Here is a 15148-nt window from a genome sequence, read left to right as displayed (position 1 = left end):
GGTTTAGAGGGTAAGTGTAGAGTAGGTTAGGTTAATTGGGATGGGTGAGTTTATGAGATTGTGTCCCTCACCCCAGTCTCAGTGGATTCTCTCCCACAGCTTTCATCATCCACGTACCAGTCGCCCTCCCACTCCCAGTTAGCAGACGGCAGCTCAAAGCTGTGAAGAGGCTGTGGGATCGAGCCGGAGTCATCCGTCCACTGCCAGCGGTCTGTCGGGAGGAGTGTGTCTGTGTAACCTTCAACCGGGTTCCACCTCTGGAAAACACACAGAGAATATTAGCATGTATATATATATATACACATATACTTCTAAAGCATTTATTCGTTTTTGTCAATATTCATTTTAACATTTACTAATAAAAAGTTCAAAAGTTGTATCTGGTCAAATAATTTAATTTAAATGTAAATTTCAACTTTTACATGGTGTTTGAACATAAATGTTTGTTTGCAGTGTGTGTACACAACACAGTCCACACACTCCTCTTTTTTTTAATCCCCATAAATCATAAGCAGTGTCTCAGAACAAGCCGTTTGCAGATTGTAGCTTTTGTGCCTCCACCCATCTTTGCACGCCCTTGAATATGTATACCAACTCCTATTCCTTAAAACCACTAATGCCATGTAACGAGCGAGTAGGAATGAGTGAGAGTTAACAGATGAAATAACTCCAAAATTAAATGTGATAATACAATTGAACTATACCTCCACAGTGATGAATCCTAAAATAAGCTATAAGCTGCATAGCAATACTAGTGTTTCTCACAGGATATTTAGTAAACCTGTGGTGGGTGGACCTGGGGCCTTCTGAAGGGGTTCTTTCCCCCCCCAAAAAAAATTTGTGCATTTTAATGTAAAATTCATCAATCTGGAGCACTTTGAGAGTTAACGAGCTCCAACCCATATTCAGTGTGCAAACTGAACAAAGAAAAACTCAAACTATTAGTCTCAGTCTACATTACACTACTACATAATAATAGTTATAATATTAATCCCATGACAATAATAGCCATAAATTGTGAAACAAATGCACTGAAAAATAAAGGAAACTTTCATAATTAGTTTTGTACTAACTTTTGAAACACACAATCTTTCATTTTGACGGAAACTGCATCAAGCTTTTATTTTGGCGGAAAACATGGTTTACAAACATGTCTCATTACAATTCTAGTAAAATGCGGTAATCGTCAACTATGCAGATGTGGAAATAATGCGTAACTGGAAAATAGGTTCATATATACACTCATGACATAGCCTAAGTGTTTTGAAACATTGAATAATTAAAATATAAAAAAATTAAGAATATTCCTTAAAATATCAAGTTTTAAAAAGAATTTGTTACTATTATTTTTGTCATTATTATTAGTGTTAGTATTATTATTACATTGAAACGTAGATAAATTCTACTGTACAACAGTAATATATTTCTGTCACAATTTCTCAAGTTAAATCGAACTTTTATTTTGACGGGTTGCCGTGAGTTTCTGTGTGTGTGTGTGTGTGTGTGTGTGTGTGTGATATGACAATAGTTTTTCTCACGTGAAACGGTTAAATGCTGGTGAAGTGACTCTCAGGGCAGCTCTGGAGATGAAGTTCATGCATTCATGTCCTCATATAGTGAGACGGCAGAGGCTGAAAACACCTCGAGCGACACGCGTGCTTCAGTGTGTGTGTGTGTGCAGGAAATGAAACCGACTTGCTTTTTTTTTTATCTATTAAAATTGACAAATTCTGTGAAATTACGGTTTATACAGTAAATTCCATTTTTTATGACTGGTTTCCATTATTTCGTCCGCGTTTTCTCCAGCGAGGAAATCATGGGCCCTACTAAAGTTAATTCAGGCAAGAGCAGTGAGTGATTTTCTGTTTTTCTTTTATCGTTTGATTCATTTTAACAGTATAGCAGTAGGTACTGTACATTAAGCTTCTTTCACTTTAATACACAGATCTAATATACACATGTGATTTCCTTACTTGCTGTTTACATTCACAGACATAACTGACTGGGTTTATGTGAACTTTGTGTGTTTATGACATAACCTTGTGTGTATTTGACAGCTTAAGCGCAATAAGACGTGAAAGAGGACTTAGTTGTAAAGGCTCCGCCCTCTTCTGGAAATGGGGGCGGGAGCAGCAGCTCATTTGCATTTAAAAATACATGCACGAAAACTTTCCCTTCTACTCAAAAATGTGTATTTACAACAAGTATAATAAATGATCTGTGGGGTATTTTGAGCTGAAACTTCACAGACACACTCTGGGGACATCAGAGACTTATATTACATCTTGTAAAGAAGGGGCATAATAGGTCTTTAATGGACCTGAGCTAACATGAACTAACAATAACCTGTTGTATTTCCCTACTTCATTTAGAAAAGTTAGTTAATGCATTAACTAATGTTTAAGACACCATGAAATCACAATGGACAATTCTTGCTTTGAATGGATTATTGCAGTATAATATTGCAGTATTTATAAATGATGGTGACACTTTATTTTACAGTGTCCTTGTTACACGTTACACATACTTTACTATAGTAATAACTATAAATGATACATCATACCAAGTAACCCTAAACCAAACCCTATTCCTAACCCTGTAGTAAGTACAGTACATGAAGTTAATTAATATTTCTCATTACTTAAATCTATAATTACACAGTAACATCTTACAATAAAGTGTAACCTAAATGATTTATTTGTGCACATCATTTTTTTTAATTCATGTGCTTTGTAATCTTGAATCAGAATAACGTCCCCTCCTCTCTTCTCTCTGATGATGCGTTTACTGGCGTGAGGGCGGAGCAACCTGTCACTCACATGAGATCAGCCAATAGCAAACCACAACCATCCAATCAAATCCCCAGGGACAAAATCAAGCCCCGCCCTACATTTATTCTTGTTCCAGAAGCAGTAAGTTTCACACCTACGTCACAATATGGAAATAAAGAATATCACAACTTCCGTTTCATGCCGACTTCAACAAATGGGACCTTATTATGTACAGTATTTAATCATGCCAAATCGCAATTGAATTGAAAATTCGAGTAAGAAAATGAAACTGAGCACACCTGGTTTTCATAGGTCTCTTCCTGGTGGCGTATAGGCACTTGACTGGGATACACATTGAGATAGACGTGATGGTCGCAGCCGATGCCCCAGCAGCACTGATGAGAGCCCGTCACGCGCTTCAGCTCCAGCACTAGATCAGCAGCGCGGCTCCAGCGGCCCCTAGGGGCCGACAGACTGAACACCCGCCCGTACACATCCACCGCCCACAGCAGCGACCCGGACATCATCGGCCCTGCAGAGCACACGCAGTCAACAGCACTACTGACCGTGCTTTATGAAATATACATAACATGGCTTATTCAGTACTGTGAAAAAGTATTAGGCAAAAACAAAATGATTTTTAAGCCAGTTGTGATGTAGTGTGTCAGTAGGAAATATCAGTTTACATTTCCAAACATTAATTTTGCCATTAATTGTAATAATCCAGTGATATTTTTGTAAGCACAAAGAGAGTCGGACAACAGCCTAAGAACTTCTCACAGTGCCGTAGCTTTGCAGGAAGGTTTCTTCAAGCGGCTTGGAGACAGTCGTTTTGGATTTAGTCTGTCTCAGTTTTTTCTGTTTCTTCACGTAATCACAGACGGACTCGATGATGGTGAGATCAGATCATACCGGCTGTTGCCAGACTCTGTGTGCTTACAAAAATATCACTGGATTATTACAAATAATGGCAAAATGGAAATGTAAACTGATATTTCCCACTGACACACTGCAGCAAAAGATATAAATAAAAATCGCTAAACATATATATTTTTAAACATAATAAAAATACTGACATACCTACAGTAAGACTTTTGCACAGTACTATATATACACATACAGTACTGGCCAACATTTTGGAAACATTACTATTTTTAATGTTTTTGAAAGAAGTTTCTTCTGCTCATCAAGCCTGCATTTATTTGATCAAAAATACAGAAAAAAAATGTAATATTGTGATATATTATTACAATTTAAAATAATTGGTTTTCAATTTATTATACTTTAAATGATCATTTATTTCTGTGATGCAAAGCTGAATTTTCAGGATCATTACTCCAGTCTATCACATGATCCTTTAGAAATCATTCTAATATGATGATTCATTATCAACGTTCGGAAACAGTTCTGCTGCTTAATATTTTTTCATAACCTGTGATACTTTTTTAGGATACTTTGATGAATAAACATAAATTAAATAAAAAAAGAAGCAAATGTTTTAAAAATAGAAATCTTTTGTAACAACAATATACACTAGGCTACTGGTCAGTCATTTGGGGTCAGTCATTTTTTTTCTTTCTTTTTTTGAAATAAATCAATACTTTTATTCAGCAAGGATGTGTTACATTGATAAAAAGTGATAGTAAAGAAGATTTATATTATTCGAAAATATTTTTTTATTGTGAATAAATGCAGTTCTTTTTAACCTTTTATTCATCAAATATATTAGGCAGCAGAACTGTGTCCAACACTCATAATAAATCAGAATATTAGACTGGAGTAATGATCCTGAAAATTCAGCTTTGCATCACAGAAATAAATGTAAAGTATAATTTTAAATTGTAATAATAGATCACAATATTTTTTAAAAAATCTGTATTTTTGATCAAATAAATGCAGGCTTGATGAGCAGAAGAAACTTCTTTCAAAAACATTAAAAATAGTAATGTTTCCAAACTTTTGGCCTGTACTGTATATATATATATATATATATATATATATATATATATATATACTGTATACACACACACACACACACACACACACGTACACTCTCGCTGCCGATTTACTACCGTTCAAAAGTTTGTGGTCAATAAGAATTTGTTTATCTTTATCAAGACTGCATATTTGAACTAAAATACACAATAATATTGTGAAACAAAAACTTCTGTTTTCTAATTTAATATATTGTAAAATGTAATTTATTCCTGTGATCAAAGCTGAATTTTCGGCATCTTTACTCCAGTCTTCAGTGTCACATGATCCTTCACAAATCATTCTAATATGATGATGTGATGATCAAGAAACGTTTCTTATTATCAATGTTGAGAACAGTTGTGCTGCTTCATATTTCTGTGGAAACCGTGATACATTTTTTTTTTTTTTTTCAGGATTCTTTGAATAGAAAGTTCAAAACAGAACAGCAATTATTTGAGATAGAAATCTTTTGTATTATTATAAATATCTTTAATGTCACTTTTTATCAATTTAATGTGTGTTTGCTGAATAAGTCTTAATTTCCTTAAAAAAAAACTGAATGACTCCAAACTTTTGAACAATAGTGTATATTATATATACTTTATTTAATATAAAATTGAAGTTCTAAATAATATTTTATATATGAACAGCTCTTTGTTGTTTAGTTATTAAACCACAGACAGTCAAAAAGTTCACAATTAAAATTACACAAATTGTATTTTACAGCTTGCTTATTTAATTTGATTCACACATAGATCAAGCAATATTACATTTATATAATAACTAATAATACACACATTAAGATAGTCTAGTTAAGTAAGAGATAGCCTACAGGTAACTGTTACTGGACACCAGTGGTCAACTCGCACCTGTCTCTCTGGATCCATTATTACAGCCATATTATTCTCTGCTTCATTTAATTAAATATAAAACATTTATGCACTTGCTTTCGCCTTATCATTTATGTTTAATGATAATAGCCTAATACGACGAATATAAATTCCGACACATAACGAATTCACATTCCGCTCAGATGTGCTAATAAACTCACCCTCTGTGTAGTCTAATGATTGTGTTCCGAGTCTTCATCTATTCCGAGCATTACAAACATCAGCAACCCGTTTATTATTATTCCCAGCATTATTCTAAGGGCTCAGAGAGCCAAAGCAGGAAGTCAGGGGTATTTTCGCTCTGATTGGTCAGCGCTCACGGAAATGCTGAAATCGAAGCTTCTGATTGGACAGCCTGTGCGCGCACGTATGTTTTTCCGTCGCGCAGAGCTCTCATACATGCGCAGGTTTACTTGATCAATTATTCACTCTTTACTCTCTCAATAATTAAAAACTCAAGGGTGATACACGAGTTCTAACTCTCATACTTCAGCTGTTACTTCAGACTGATGTAATGCATTGACAGGCGATGTATCAGATGAATTTACAAATGACTTAAGACGAAAAGGCTATAGTCTACTTACAATATAATTTTGCTGAAAATGTGTTTGAAATACTGTTGATTTCTTCTTTTTCGACCTTGTGTGTTTTAAAGTGTATTCCTTATGGCGTGAACAGAATACAAGCACATTTGGGAACAATTAACGTGTGCTGTGGACATTATTTTCTTTATTAACTTCAAGTAACTGATGCATGTCAGAGACTCTTTCGTCATCAAAATCACATCACAGATGATGATATTAGCAGGCAAAATCAACATAGCTCTCTGGCATGTTTAAAAAAATCATAATAATAATTTTAATTTTGTTTTGGGATGTATTAAGATGTAAATTCTATATGCTTTATTGTATACTACTAAAGTTCGTTGGATTAAAAAAATAAAATAAAATCAACATAGCTGTGAAGTGTTACATGTAAAAAGCATTGCATGCAGTAACACTCGGTTGCTTAACACAGTTTGACATCTGTATTAATGACACTGATGCATTAATTTAAAATGAAAATTAATACATTTACTCACATAGCCTATTAGGGCCGGTTTGGCACTTTAAACCATACATTTAAAGATCAAACCCCATTTCAGTGGATGGAAGAATGACTTGAAGCTATTTGTTAAATCTGTTCATTGGATGACGGATAGAAATGCCCTAAAACTTCTTTCCATTTATTGGACTAAGACCCACCCCTTTGTTTATTTTATTTTATTTTATTTTATTTTATTTTATTTTATTTTATTTTATTTATTTATTTTTTTGTTCTATGTTCTTTCTTAGTGATCTATCAACACGATTACAAATGTATGATTGTTGATTTATTGTTTGTACTTGAATTCTTTATAGCAATAAAAAATAAAAAAAGAAGAAGAAAAAAAAAAGGTTACCCCCCTGCTGTAAACACACAGGTCTTGTACAATTTCCAACTAGGAAACTCGTATTTCCGATCATTCCGAAAAGGCAGCATTGAACATGTGAATCAAGCACGTGAGCAAAACTGATTATGTTCACTCAGACCGGGTTTTTTTTGGAAACCAGATAAGATGGTTTATTGAAAAGTTGAAAAAGTTCACAAATTGTAAATCACACTCAAGAACGTGAATTTTGATCTGTTTGATAGTTGTGTTGTTAACGCCATGTCGGAATTACCGAGATTACAACATCTCAGGTCAGTCACGGTTTCTCATCTCACCGTGACCCACGTGCACAATAACACACTTTTATCATAAGACTAGAGCCTTCATCTCATGTATACACGATTGTAAACAGAAATAAAAGCACTGTAACCGTTTTGTTTTATCTGATACACTTTTTAGTGAGCATTTTTATTATTATTATTAATAAGTCAACAATTACATATGATATAACAAAGCATCAAACATTAGTAGATTCAACATGGAACAGCAGAGGAAAAGAAAATCCAAGAATATAAATGAACTAAATAAAATAAAAATAGAAATGAAACTTTTAGCTCGTATAAGTGTGTAACTTTAAGGCACGCGCCCCCTCCCCCGCCTCCGCGCATGCGCGGTCCACTTCATCACGTGACAGCGAGTCTTGTGACAGTGCAGCAGGAAAAACGTCGTTTTTGAGTTTGATAAGGAGTTTTAGTCGTTACCAAACCCAGATTTCTCTCATAAACGAGAGAAATCAAGAAATAGGTCGCTATGGCGCATCTTTAGGACATTTACACGTCTTCAAACCATTCCTGTCCCGAAGCTGAAAGAGCGCGTTGAAGTCGCATGGGGGAAGAGTGGAGGAACTTTCATCCAATCTTTGTTTTTGTTTTTGTTTGCGTTAGTCCAAGAGATCGGTCAAGCTCAAGAAGATTTTAAGCTAGTTTTCTGAAGTGGACAGGACACCTCGGACTGGATATGGATACTAAACCTCTTCTCCAGGACAGACCTCCAGCCTATAACACGGTCCCGGCGGCGTACGGCTCGTTCCCCGCGGCCGCTGCACCCGCGATGGGCTTCCAGCCTCAGGCACCGCCGCCCTACCAAGGCAAGAGAACCGCGAGCAAACACACTGTCCGACACTGCGTTTAATCTGCTCATAATCCTGCAATAATACACGGACGGTGTTATGAAGAATGTGATTTAATATGCTTCAGATTTTTTGCAAAGAATATGCTCATCAAGGCTGGATTTATTTGATTAGAAATACAGAATAAACGGTAGTATTGTGAAATATTATTTCAATTTAAAATAATTGGTTTTCTATTTAATATACTTTATTATGTAATTTATTCCTGTGATGTAAAGCTGATTATTTATTTATTTTATTTTTTAGCGTCAGTACTCCAGTCTTCAGCGTCACATGATCTTTCAGAAATATTTCAGATATGCTGATTTGTTTTGAAATCTGTGATACTTTTTTTTCCAGGATTCTTTGATGATTGAAATGTTAAAAAGAACAGCGTTTATTCAAAAAATAAATATTTTGTAACAATATAAATCTTTACTATCACTTTTTATTTTATTTTAACACATCCTTGCTGAATACAAGTATTAATTTCTTTTTTTTTTAAAAAGGGGGAAAAACTGACCCCAAACTTTTGAACGGTAGTGTATATTATATATTGTTGCTTGAAGATTTCTATTTTAAATAAACGCTGTTCTTTTTTTAAAAACTTTTTATTCATCAATGAATCCCGAAAAAAGTATGACAGATCATAACAACTATTTCCAACATTGATTAATAAATCATCATATTATAATGACTTGTGAAGGATCATGTGACACTGAATCACAGGAACACTTTGATCACAGGTATAAATAGATTAGCCTATATTTTAAAGTATGTTAAAATAGAAAACCATTATTTTAAATTTTAATAACATTTCACAATATTACCGTTTTTTTCTGTATTTTTGATCAAATAAATGCATGCTTGATGAACAGAAGATTTTTGTTTTAAAACATTAAATCTAGTAATGTTTCCAAACTTTTTACCGCACAATAGCAGTCAGTTGACAATTGATGAGATCATAATTTCCAGTGATTTTTTTTTTTTTTTTTTTTTACAAATCAGGAATACATTTAAAACCATTTCAATAAAGTGTGTACTTACACAACTTTTACATTAGACTTTTCACAAATTTACACAACTTTGACTTTTCACAGACTGGCAATCCAATAATTGATAATTATAAACTATAAAAAAAATAACCCAAATTAAAAGAGAAATTAAAACAAAATAAAAATACTCAAAAATATGGTACAACATTTAGTGAATGGAACGGCGTTACTTTCTATAAAATACTACTTATAAAATACTGCACTCACTGATTTAAGTGTCACGAGCCTTAGTACAACAAAACACACTTCTTGATTTATTATGAGTCACAAATTAGTCTGAGTAATTCAGTCACAGCTAAAAAAATAAAAAAAAATTCTGGGAAACTGGACTACACTTTCTAGTCTGACTAATTCAGCCTGATGATAAACACTCGTTTCATTCTCAAATTCGGGCAGTCTACTGTACGTCTTCATACGACTGACGGCCAGTCCTAAAGAAAAGATGCCTGACTTATAAAACAGGCTCCAGGTCACGTTTTATGTGTATTATTATTATTATTATTAATGTATTTCGTCACTAGGCTACATTCTGTGAATCTAAATATCATGGTATATGAACAAGGTAACCATTCAGTATCATGGTTATGGATCAAGCTGCCACAAGTTTCTCATGTAGTTTTATAAGTTTGAAGTCCATAGATCATAAATACACAGACGCACATGTTGGTTGACTGAGTTTACATAACGGTTTACTTCTCTTTCAATACTTCAGTGTACCTTCACCCTTGTGCAGAAAGTAGTGCTCTTTAGCATACCTTTAAAAAGAGCTTTTATTATGGAAATGATATAAAGAATCTACTTAAGTGTGAACTGAATGTAATGTTTTTGGACACTTGATTGTATGTTATTTACAATTTACCTTTAATATTAAACGCAATTAGTTGAACGTAAGAGTGCTTTTTTGACCCACTTAAGTATTTATGTAAGTCACTGACAAGCATTTATGATAAATTAGAAATTACTGAAACTTGTATGTTGTTTTTAAATATATTTGTAATTACACGAAGTTCCAGTTCAGTACATTTATAATATAGCCTGTTAACTTTAAATGTAATATTGAATAACATACTACAGTTAACATTATAATCAAGTGCTTTGCATGTGCTTTAGTACGTTAGTCAACGCATCAAAATAAGAGCACTTCTTTAAAGCATGACAAAAGATTATTAAAGCATAATGATTTAAAGTGTTCTTTAACCCTGTGTTACTCTTCTGTCGTCATTTTTTACTGAAAAATTCTACGTTTCTTTTTTTTTGTGAGTGAATATTTTATTGCATCGGAATGGTACAAAACTTGGTAAATGTTGTTGGCACTTGCTATGTGAACACACAAAAAAAAAAATCATGGACATGATTCGTAAAAGTTAAATGGTCCTGAAAAAATAATAGTCACACTTGTGCTCCTCGCGGTCAAAAATGACGCATTGGAAATTAATGGGAGACGAATTTCATCTAGTGGCGATGTTTGTTACTGCGGCCAAAACAAAATCTGACTGAAAGCTCATTGTTTGAGATATCAAGCTCAAATTTGGAACACAACTTGTTTAGATTTATGGCTTGTTTTCGAGTAAAAAATATTTTTGAAAATATATATTTCATATAAAAATTTTAAATAGTATTTTTGTGCATTTTTCATAGCAATAACTATAAAATTTCGGAAAGGTCACTTTTTATAACTTGTTTTCACTTCAGCAATAATCTGCCAAGTGTCGTCTTTGAAAAGAGATTTTGCTCTAAAGCATTCAAGATTTACGACAGTTTAAGTTGGAAATTTTATTTTCAGAGTACAGCCGTAAATATCATTTAGTACCATTAAAATCCCTTAAAAATGCAAAATATTAAATAAAAAACATTATCCAACTAAAATATAGTACAATCATTTCATAAAAAAAAAAAAAAAAAGAGAGAGCACCAGAGGGTTAAAAAATACAAAGTTGACATTAAATGCACTTTTAAAAAGTGTGTTAAGAAATTTGACTCTTTTTACCTGCAAATACATTTAAAAAAAAAAAAAGGGGAGAAAAAAAACATAATATTTGAAGGACACTACAAGTGCACATTCACTACAATCACGTGACTTCTTTTCTCAAGGGTGTATCCTCACCTATAGCTTCCTGTACAATATAAATAAACCATAAAACATCACTTCTGCTCATCACACAGTGAGAAACGTGGAGTGCTAATGGATGTGAACTCTGTCCCACAGGTTTCCCGGCCGCCACATCAGGCTATCCGGCCGCCACATCAGGCTATCCGGCCGCCCAGGGCCCGCCTGCAGCCGTGGCCTCCCAGCCGGCCTACACCAGCACCTACACTATCGTCCAGCCCTCGGTGGTGGTGGTGGGGGGGTGTCCGGCCTGCAGGTGAGGCATACACTCATCACACCCAGTATCAGTCAGATCCATTTAGAAGAAGTCATGCTATTCATATTTGGCAACTAAGCTTTACGTAACGTCATTGTTCGCTGGAGGAAAGAACCGAAAGAAACCAGATGGAGATCATCTGACTTCACAGTGGTTTCTGTATCCGCTCACTCGCCTTCCTGTGCGCTTGTGAGCGTGTGACAGTGCATGTCTGATGCCACTTATGTCATGCCATGACTAATGGTGACACTTTACAATAAGGTTAACATTAGTTAACCACATTAGTTAGCATGAACTAATAGTGAACTGCACTTATACAGCATTTATTAATCTTTGTTAATGTCAACATTTACTAATACTTTATTAAAATCTGTGAACTAACATGAACAAACAATGAACAGCTCTATTTTTATTAACTAACATTAACAAATACTGTAACAAAAGTATTGCTCATGGTTAGTTCATGTTAGTTAATACATGAACTTTATAGTAAAGTGTTACCGTTATTTTTTGGATGTTCAAATCGTACAATAAGATTCTTTTCAACTCATAATCCTGGCCTTAAACTGGCCTCTTTGAGGTTGTTTTAATCCAGAAGCACTTCCTGCTAGTTCATGTGACTCTGAGAGAGTCATGTGACCTCATGACAGCGCTGATTTCACACTGAACTTTGGTTCATGCACCAGATCAGTCCAGTTCAGTGAGCGTGACCACAAAACAAACAATGTGATTGTTGCTCTCTTCCTCCTTTTAAATCATACTGAACTATATCATACAGGACACACACACACACACACACACACACACACACACAAGAAGCATTTTTGTTTCTTAAAAATGCATTTTTACATTTCTAAATATGTCAAATATATATACATGTTTTAATATTCTGGTTGGTTAGAGGGATCGTTTCCCCCTAAAAGGAAAATTGTCATCATTTACTCTCCCTCATGTTGTTCCAAAGCCATAAAGGACGATAACTATGATCATAACTATAAAGATATAGTTCTAAATATAAAAGAAAAGCAGAGTTCACACCACAACCATAACAGCCCAAAGGAACGATATCGTTGGAATCACTTTCAGAACGATAAAAACATTGACAGCCAATCAGAATCCATCCTGCTTTAAAGAGCGCGAGCGACGTAACGGTGAACTGACCTTTAGACTTTTATCATTTCTGTGCATCCATTGAAAGTCCATTTTGCCTACATTTTACATTTCATAAAGATTTAATATGTTCAAGAAAATTAATTTTTGATTCTTGTGGTTTATTGTGATTCACAAAAATGACATTTTGATTTAAAACGGCAAATTTTGCAGAAAAGTGACTAATTTGCAGGTATTAATACAAGACGCCTGATCGCTTTATACCGTGAACAGATTTAATGCCGGCTTTTATTCTCATGTAAACATTGATCAACACACACACATTGATCTCCGAGCTGGTGTGAGTGAGTGGAGGCGGGGCTCATTTGCATATTCATAGAACTACGTATACTAAATGAGGCAAGGGTGTCGAGTTACATTCAAGCTATTTAAACGCATGAAGAATCTTTTTAAGGAATTTATTATTTCATTTTTGGGTGATCATAGATGAGTTTTAAGGGATATAATTGACCACAGGGGGACTTTAACAATAGCAAGCACGTTTGAGCTTATGTTAAAAAAAAAAAGTTAAATTGTTCGATTGATATGTATTACTTTTATGAGGTCTATGAACTTTTTGAAGCTTTAAGGTTTTGCTTGTGCGGACTTTCAACGGAGAAACTAATAAAATATCTTCATTTGTGTTTTGAAGATGAACTAAAGTCTTATGGGTTTGGAACGACATGAGGGCGAGTAATTGGTGACAAAACTTTCATTTTTGGGCGAACTAACCCTTTAACAGGCCACTGTTCCCTTGACAACCATACGCAAGATTAATAATTCCAGCCTAATGCTATTTTCAGATTTGATTACAGCAGAGAATAAAAATAACTTTGGTCGTACGAGAATTGAGACACATTTTTAGCAGTTACTGTTGTGCTGATGTGCTTTATCAAATATCAAACAAATTTTAGGGCTAGATTGGACCAAACATCACATTTGTGGGCCAAATTTGCAAAAACATTTGTAATATGAAGAGTAACATCTGGCATATTGGCATATATCTCAGTTGAATCAGCTCAAACATGCATTTAGCCTGGTCTGGGTGGATGTTTCAGTGACGTACATGTGCTGACCCTCACGGTTCTGTGTTCAGGGTCGGCGTGCTGGAGGACGATTTCACATGTCTGGGAATCATGTGTGCCATATTCTTCTTTCCTCTGGGAATTCTCTTCTGCCTGGCCCTGCGTCAGAGGAGATGTCCAAACTGTGGAGCCACCTTCGGCTAGAGGGACCAAAAACCCCCGTCGCTGTCGTCTTTTTAATTCAGTTTTAAGCATCAGCATAGTTTATCTGTAATCATTGCACACGAAAAATGCCAAACGTCGCTTAGCGCAAGTATGATACATGACAGATCACGATAGTAACCAGCCACAAACTTTTTGATTTCTTCAAGATGGTTGTCCATGTTTTTAGTTTATACACGCCTCGCAAGCACTGTTGTTGTTTATATGAAATCTTAAAGCCAGTCTCCAGTCATCTAATCACTAGTGCCTTTCCGACGGCAGAGAAACCATGAACTGATGGAGCCGGGACTCACTGAGGGGAAATTCCCAATATGACTCTGGACAAACGCCGACTCACGTTGAGTAACTGTGCAAATTAAATGGATGATTTGCTTTTTTTTTTTCTCTCCAATTCCATCACAGAATGTTTAATCTGTTCTTGCGTATTGAGAAAACCATTGACTTATAATATACTCACTAATCGTGTCAATCACGTCTTAGTCAAGATAAAAAAAAAATTAAAATAAAGCATTGTATTTATCTTCTTCTTCTGTATTAATCGTTTTATGCTCGATTTAAAAAAGCTGTTATTTGTATATCTTGGATTTCCGAATCAGTTTTAGACCATTTCTTTCTTTGACGGGGGTCTTATTTTGGGGGCCATGTTTTGATCGCACTTGCACTGATGATCAATGTTATGTGTGCTGGGGGGGGTTTCTGAAAGCGTCTTAGAGAGGGGTGAATATATGCAGTTATGTTTCACAGCCAGATCCAAGTTGAAATGAAACCTGCAATAAAACAAGGGAACTTGGCAGCCGGACAATGTAACGTCACCCAAAGGACACGCAGTTAATCTTTGACAATGGAAATGGTTTTTCTTTCCAGTGACCGACAATCAAGTCTCGGACGTGTGTCCAGTGTGATTTCATTCATCATGATGTACTCATAGCATACACTAGGCACGCTGTAATATGATCGATTATAACTTTTTTTACATTAAAAGATTGTAAATAAATTCTACAAGTGCTTCTGTCTGTTCATTTTATCCGATCTTCGTTTGAAATGTCAACATTTTGAACTTCCTCATCTGTGAAACTTCTCAAACTTCCTCATCAAACTCACTTGAACTGAAATTATT

General features: G+C 34.8%; 2 protein-coding genes across 3 annotated transcripts in view; one reads left to right on the top strand and one right to left on the bottom strand.

Annotated features, from left to right (window-relative positions):
* The window catches only part of tecpr1b (tectonin beta-propeller repeat containing 1b), a 33802-nt gene extending 27882 nt beyond the window's left edge, over positions 1-5920 (bottom strand). Inside the window, exons 1-4 of one of the 2 annotated variants that reach the window (XM_082185142.1) lie at positions 5800-5915; positions 3552-3706; positions 3071-3303; positions 72-257 (exon numbers count right to left, since the gene is read on the bottom strand). In XM_082185142.1, coding sequence (XP_082041268.1) covers positions 72-257; positions 3071-3298 — 414 coding nt within the window. In that variant the 5' untranslated portion in view covers positions 3299-3303; positions 3552-3706; positions 5800-5915. Of the gene's footprint in view, positions 1-71; positions 258-3070; positions 3304-3551; positions 3707-5799 lie in introns of both variants that reach the window. The other variant, XM_082185141.1, reaches the window with a different exon arrangement.
* Positions 5921-7729: 1809 nt separating this feature from the next.
* On the top strand, positions 7730-15033 carry bri3 (brain protein I3). The gene is made up of 3 exons (XM_082187649.1): positions 7730-8196; positions 11479-11635; positions 13881-15033. The coding sequence occupies exons 1-3, from the start codon at positions 8067-8069 to the stop codon at positions 14011-14013; spliced, it is 420 nt and encodes a 139-aa protein (XP_082043775.1). The 5' UTR covers positions 7730-8066; the 3' UTR covers positions 14014-15033.
* The last annotated feature ends 115 nt before the right edge of the window (positions 15034-15148 follow it).

Source organism: Leuciscus leuciscus, assembly GCF_965113295.1.
Source record: "Leuciscus leuciscus genome assembly, chromosome: 1".
Classification (NCBI taxonomy): domain Eukaryota; kingdom Metazoa; phylum Chordata; class Actinopteri; order Cypriniformes; family Leuciscidae; genus Leuciscus; species Leuciscus leuciscus.
Note: the sequence above shows the minus strand (reverse complement) of the source record. Positions and strands in the feature narration are given on the sequence as shown.

Excerpts from the sequence above, each read along its gene's own strand:
- bri3 (XM_082187649.1), top strand. The coding sequence starts at position 8,067 with ATGGATACTAAACCTCTTCTCCAGGACAGACCTCCAGCCTATAACACG. Across the intron at positions 8,197-11,478 it reads GGCACCGCCGCCCTACCAAG|GTTTCCCGGCCGCCACATCA; the intron begins GCAAGAGAACCG and ends TCTGTCCCACAG. Across the intron at positions 11,636-13,880 it reads GGGGGGTGTCCGGCCTGCAG|GGTCGGCGTGCTGGAGGACG; the intron begins GTGAGGCATACA and ends TTCTGTGTTCAG.